This window comes from Anguilla anguilla, chromosome 17, assembly GCF_013347855.1.
Source record: "Anguilla anguilla isolate fAngAng1 chromosome 17, fAngAng1.pri, whole genome shotgun sequence".
Taxonomy (NCBI): Eukaryota; Metazoa; Chordata; class Actinopteri; order Anguilliformes; family Anguillidae; genus Anguilla; species Anguilla anguilla.
In genome coordinates this window covers 30,274,142-30,280,420 of record NC_049217.1, presented here as the reverse complement: position 1 = coordinate 30,280,420, position 6,279 = coordinate 30,274,142, and the positions used below count along the sequence as shown (strand labels likewise).

Sequence of the window (6,279 nt, the reverse complement as noted above, 5' to 3'; positions counted from 1 at the left end):
CACTGAAGGCCGTGTGGCAGGGCGGTTGGGTGCGGCTCAGCTGGTCTGCTCTGGGCAGTCCTGCCCGTGTGCAGCGCTCTGTAATGCAGCCCGTGTGCGGCGCTCTGTAATGCAGCCCGTGTGCAGCGCTCTGTAATGCAGCCCGTGTGCGGCGCTCTGTAATGCAGCCCGTGTGCGGCGCTCTGTAATGCAGCCCGTGTGCGGCGCTCTGTAATGCAGCCCGTGTGCGGCGCTCTGTAATGCAGCCCGTGTGCAGCGCTCTGTAATGCAGCCCGTGTGCAGCGCTGTAATGCAGCCCGTGTGCGGCGCTCTGTAATGCAGCCCGTGTGCGGCGCTCTGTAATGCAGCCCGTGTGCAGCGCTCTGTAATGCAGCCCGTGTGCAGCGCTGTAATGCAGCCCGTGTGCGGCGCTCTGTAATGCAGCCCGTGTGCGGCGCTCTGTAATGCAGCCCGTGTGCAGCGCTCTGTAATGCAGCCCGTGTGCAGCGCTCTGTAATGCAGCCCGTGTGCGGCGCTCTGTAATGCAGCCCGTGTGCGGCGCTCTGTAATGCAGCCCGTGTGCGGCGCTCTGTAATGCAGCCCGTGTGCAGCGCTCTGTAATGCAGCCCGTGTGCAGCGCTGTAATGCAGCCCGTGTGCGGCGCTCTGTAATGCAGCCCGTGTGCGGCGCTCTGTAATGCAGCCCGTGTGCAGCGCTCTGTAATGCAGCCCGTGTGCGGCGCTCTGTAATGCAGCCCGTGTGCAGCGCTCTGTAATGCAGGCCGTGTGTGAGCGGTGGGCTCTTGCGTAACCTGTTTTTGCGTCGTGTTCTTCTCTACCGCACACACTGCGCTTCCAGCCTTTCTGCTCCTTACTCCACACAGGAGTCACTGTGTGCGCTGTGCTGTGGTGTTTTAAATGGTGTTCCTCTCTCTCTCTCTCTTCCTCCCTCTCTCTTTCCCTCTCCCAGACCGTGAGGACCAGTCCATCCTCTGCACGTGAGTCTCATCTTAAACGCTCTGGCTGCAGGTTTTATGGTTTGTGTTGTATTTGTCATTGTGGGTTGTTTTCTTACACCCTCCTGTGCTCCCTTACGTTCTTTCTCTCCCCTCCCTCCCTCCCTCTCTCCTCTCCTCTCCCCTCCCTCCCTCCCTCCCTCTCCCCTCTCCCTCCCTCCCTCCCTCTCTCCTCCCTCCATCCCTCCCTCCCACCCTCCCTCCCTCTCTCCTCTCCCCTCTCTCCTCTCCTCTCTCCTCCCCTCCCTCCCTCCCTCTCTCCTCTCCTCTCTTTCAGAGGGGAGTCTGGTGCAGGGAAGACGGAGAACACTAAGAAGGTGATCCAGTATTTGGCGCACGTGGCTTCATCCCACAAGACCAAGAAAGACCAGGTGAGCCCCCCCCCCCCCCCGTTATTGTCAGGGCTGAGGAAGGTTAGACTCTCCTCTAGAGGAGCGTTGGAGGAGCGTTAGCGGAGCGTTAGAGGAGCGTTGGAGGAGCGTTGGAGGAGCGTTAGCCGAGCATTAGAGGAGCGTTAGAGGAGCGATGCCCTGTGTCTGGAGCACAGCAGGCCTGGTCTCAGCCTGGGGAGGCAGTTAAGAGCTGATCTGAGATCAGCCCGTCCGGAGGAGATGTGCAGGCCTTGTGTTGAGCTTGTTTCTCTCTCTCTGTCCCCAGACCCACGCAGTCCTGTCACATGTGAGTTACACTCTTACTGACCCAACCCTCGTCCTCCCTCCCTCCCTCTCTCCCTCCCTCCCTCTCTCTCTCTCTCTCTCTCTCTCTCTCTCTCTCTCTCACCCCATCACCACTCCCGTCTTTCGCGTCTGCTGGAGAGCTCTCTGTGGCGGGTTTTTTTCGAGGGTCCGACGGAAGTCTGGGTCACATGACACGGGCGGGGCTCGGAGGACTTGGGAACTTGGGGGTGGGGGGGGGGGGGGGCTTTGAATATTCACACGGACAAGAACGGCGTTTTAGCCCTGGCAGTGTGAGGAGTGAGGGGGGGCCCCCCCCCGTGCAGGGAGGCCCCCCCCTCCCTGCGTTCGGCTGTTCTTGTCCGTTTGAGTTGGGCGTCGTCGTCTGCGGCCTGTTTGTGCGACGCATTCCCTGTGCATTCTGGGGTCCTGTTTGCGCTCCGGTTATTTTATGTGCTTGTGTGTGCGTGTGCGTGCGTGTGAGAGTGAGAGCGTGAGTGTGTGTGTGCCTGTTGTGTCCTCGCTGGTATGTGAACTCGTGAGTTTGTGTGTGTCTGCTGGTGTGCCTTCCTGCCTGTGGTGTTGGACGCCGTCACTACGCTCTGTGCAGCTCAAAATGGCCTTAACCTCGTCTCCCCCTTTCTCTGTATAAAGTGTGTGTGTGTGTGTGTGTGTGTGTGTGTGTGTGTGTGTGTGTGTGTGTGTGTGTGTATGTGTGTGCGTGTGTGTACGTGTGTCTGTATCCTAAGTGTCAGTATCCAGCCTGGCACTCACAGTTTAAGAGCAGGAAACGGTGGTGATAAGTAGTGTACTCAAGTGCTGTACCCCATAACTCACAGCGCTGTATACTAAACTCACAGGTGGGTCTGTCTGACCACGGCGCAGGGACGGGGTTTGCCCTGTTAGTCTCTGGTGTTTCTGTGGGGTGCGTTCACTGAGCGTTCCTGCAGTTACTGGGGCGTGGGTCCTGTTTTGGGGTTTTGTTGGGAGTGTAGGGGGGTATTTGAGTACTGGGGGGGCCTGTTTTGGGGTTTTGTTCGGGGTGTAGGGGGGTATTTGAGTGCTGGGGGGTCCTGTTTTGGCGTTTTGTTGGGAGTGTAGGGGGGTATTTGAATACTGTGTGAGTCCTGTTTTGGGGTTTTGTTGGGAGTGTAGGGGGGTATTTGAGTGCTGGGGGGTCCTGTTTTCGGTAGGGGGGTATTTGAGTGCTGGGGGGGTCCTCTCAGGGCCGTGCCCTCTGCATGTGGGTCACTCTGCCTCCCTGTAACCACATTTAAAGGAAGTAGGCACTAACATTCTGGGATACAGGTGTGTCTGTCTGTCTGTGTGTGTGTGTGTGTGTGTGTCTGCGTGTGTGTGTGTGTGTCTGTGCGGGTCTGTTTCTGTGTGTGTCCGTACATGCGACTCTGTGTTAAGGACGTGCAGAAGGTAAGTGTGCTGTGGGGTGTTTTTACGGCAGAATTAGACGTGTGGTGGATGTGGAATCTTGTGTTTGCATAAGCACAGCCAGACACAGCCCAGCACAGTGCAACACAGCACAGCACAGCTCAGCCATCACAAAGCCTTCCCCACTGCCACACGCTCACGCTCTCGCACGCTGGTCGCCATGGCGTCCTGAGGGATAAAGGGCGCTAGCGCGCGGTAGCGACTGCCTTTGCTGTCGCGCGGCTGGCTGTCACAGGTGTCCATCACGGTGAGTGCGCCAGTTCTGACCAATGGGGAGGGCTTTGCTTTCTGGTGGGTCGCGCTCATTGGGTGGAAACCGTCGTTGTGTACCGCTTCGCCACGCCCCTTTTTTTCCCCGCTTGCCGCGCCGCCGCCGCTTACCGCCGTGGCCCCGTCGCGTCCCTCTGACGGACTCGCCCGCTCCCCCCGGTGACGCCGAACCGCAGTCCTGGTCGGCTGGTGGTGTGTGTGCTTCCCGCCGTTCGCCCGTTCTCCCACAGCGCCTTCCGGCTGCTTCTCCCCCCTGCAGTGAGGCCCCGCGGTCGCCCCTGCGTGGAAGAGCCGGCCGTCCGCTCTCTCAGCGAAGCAGTCAGCCATTTAAAAAATGACACTGGTGACCTTGGGCCTGCGCCATGAAATGCATTTTATGGGACGTGCGTTACCCAATGTGTCCAACAGGGGGAGCTGGAGAAGCAGCTGCTGCAGGCCAACCCCATTCTGGAAGCCTTCGGTAACGCCAAGACGGTGAAGAACGACAACTCCTCCCGATTCGTAAGCACCTCTCGGCTTCGCTCTGTTGACTGTAGTCAGTGATGCTGTAATTAGGGGTGCGACACCCCTGCAGGAAGTCCTGCATTGGGTGGGGGCTCAGTGTAACCGGCATCTCTCCTCCCCCTCCCCGTTCTCCCCACAGGGCAAATTCATCCGAATCAACTTCGACGTCAACGGATACATCGTGGGAGCCAACATCGAGACCTGTATCCTTCCAGCACTTCACCTGCAGGCCCACGCCATGAAGCCAGTGTGTTACAAAACCGGCTTCTGCTCTTCTGTTCTTCCTTTAAAGGGGAGCGGGCAGTTCGCCCTCGTTTAGTGTTCAGTTTTTGTGTTCAGATGGGGCAAAGCAGGGAGGGGTATAAATGGAGATGGGATCACGGTGCAGAAGGTCCTGTGATAGGGGGGGGATTCGAACCCGCCCTGCACCGGGAGCTTCACATTTATGCCCTTCCAACTGTGCCACCACCACACGTTCTGACCGCACCCTAGCAAAGGGGTTCCCACCCCTTCTGTGCCCCACCCCTCACTAACACGTAGCCTGACATACAGATAGATAAGGAAGTTATAGCCATTTTTTTATTCATTTAAAAAAAAAAAAAGCGAGACTGGAATTGAAGAGGGTCACCATGAAATACAGGTACCTCTCTGGTGGGCAGCTGGGAAAGCTGTTGTTGTTTGAGCAAGCCGTTCACAGGACACTTTGAAGCATTAGTGACTCGTGATTGTGCTCTCTGGATTGACCATGCCACTGCTTTGATGCTCTTTTGCGTTGTGTGGGGTCGATCAGTGTGAGAACTGCGTGGGTGAAGCTGTTCTTCCTCTTCCTCTGACAGGCGGTCTCTATAGCGATCATATTACAAACGGTACTGCTGCTTTGTGAGACGTAGCGTTGGTGTACAGGAGCGCCGTCCCCGTTGCTGGTGAAAGTTTGCGGCGGTATATTTGGGTCGCGTTTCCCCTCCTTGACTCCGCCCCCCCCACCCCAGACCTGCTGGAGAAGTCTCGCGCCATTCGCCAGGCCAAAGAGGAGAGGACCTTCCACCTCTTCTACTACCTGATGACTGGGGCCGGGGACCGCATGCGCTGTGAGCAGGGGCGCCGTCGCCACGGTTACCCCCGCCTGGGGGGGGTGGGGGTGGGGTTGGGGGGGCTGTGTGCGCTGGGCTGTGTTTTAACCCTTTCCTCTCCTCTCCTCTCCTCTCCTCCAGCGGAACTGTGCCTGGAGGGCTACAACAACTACCGCTTCCTGTCCAACGGCAACGTGACCATCCCGGGCCAGCAGGACAAGGACATGTTCGTGGAGACCATGGAGGCCATGAAGATCATGGGAATTCCTGAGGAGGAGCAGATCGGTAGGATGTGCAAACACCCGCTCACATTCCTGCTGTAGATGTGTGCTTGTTTGCCTCATGTTCCTGGTGTAGATGTGTGCTGTATGGCTCATGTTCCTGCTGTAGATGTGTGCTGTATGGCTCATGTTCCTGGTGTAGATGTGTGCTGTATGGCTCATGTTCCTGGTGTAGATGTGTGTTGTATGGCTCATGTTCCTGGTGTAGATGTGTGTTGTATGGCTCATGTTCCTGGTGTAGATGTGTGCTGTATGGCTCACGTTCCTGCTGTGGATGTGTGTTGTATGGCTCATGTTCCTGGTGTAGATGTGTGTTGTATGGCTCATGTTCCTGGTGTAGATGTGTGTTGTATGGCTCATGTTCCTGGTGTAGATGTGTGTTGTATGGCTCATGTTCCTGGTGTAGATGTGTGTTGTATGGCTCACGTTCCTGCTGTGGATGTGTGTTGTATGGCTCATGTTCCTGGTGTAGATGTGTGTTGTATGGCTCATGTTCCTGGTGTAGATGTGTGTTGTATGGCTCATGTTCCTGGTGTAGATGTGTGTTGTATGGCTCATGTTCCTGGTGTAGATGTGTGTTGTATGGCTCATGTTCCTGGTGTAGATGTGTGTTGTATGGCTCATGTTCCTGGTGTAGATGGGTGTTGTATGGCTCATGTTCCTGGTGTAGATGGGTGTTCTATGCTACACATGGCTCATGTTCCAGGCCCTCTCTCTCCTCCCAGGTTTGCTGAAGGTGGTCTCCGCTGTGCTCCAGCTGGGGAACATGAGCTTCAAGAAGGAGCGTCACTCAGACCAGGCCTCCATGCCCGACGACACAGGTACCCTGCAGTTCATGATGTCCCAATAGTATGGAGCTTAAAGTTCCATTTCTGTGCCATTTTTAAACATATCATTCCGGCTTGGAAATGACAGTCCCGAAGTGTTTCAGTTTGGTGCTGTCTAGGTCTTACTAGAAGCTTCCGGCCATGCTAAATGGCTTCTGCTGAGACTCTAACTGGATTAAATCTGCTCTGTCCTGGGCTTGTCCATTCCTAAAT

General features: G+C 56.5%; 1 protein-coding gene across 5 annotated transcripts in view; it reads left to right on the top strand.

The window, feature by feature from the left end:
- Window positions 1-6,279, top strand: part of LOC118216896 (myosin-9-like) — a 51,996-nt gene that overhangs the window by 22,840 nt on the left and 22,877 nt on the right. For 4 of the 5 annotated variants that reach the window (XR_004763087.1, XR_004763086.1, XM_035398501.1 and 1 more), the window contains exons 4-11: window positions 949-976; window positions 1,272-1,365; window positions 1,652-1,672; window positions 3,793-3,885; window positions 4,028-4,091; window positions 4,878-4,976; window positions 5,100-5,243; window positions 5,965-6,060. Coding sequence is in view for 3 of the 5 variants with exons in the window: in XM_035398501.1 (XP_035254392.1) it covers window positions 949-976; window positions 1,272-1,365; window positions 1,652-1,672; window positions 3,793-3,885; window positions 4,028-4,091; window positions 4,878-4,976; window positions 5,100-5,243; window positions 5,965-6,060 (639 nt within the window). In the remaining 2 variants the exon portion in view is untranslated. The remainder of the gene's footprint in view (window positions 1-948; window positions 977-1,271; window positions 1,366-1,651; window positions 1,673-3,792; window positions 3,886-4,027; window positions 4,092-4,877; window positions 4,977-5,099; window positions 5,244-5,964; window positions 6,061-6,279) is intronic. The other variant, XM_035398502.1, reaches the window with a different exon arrangement.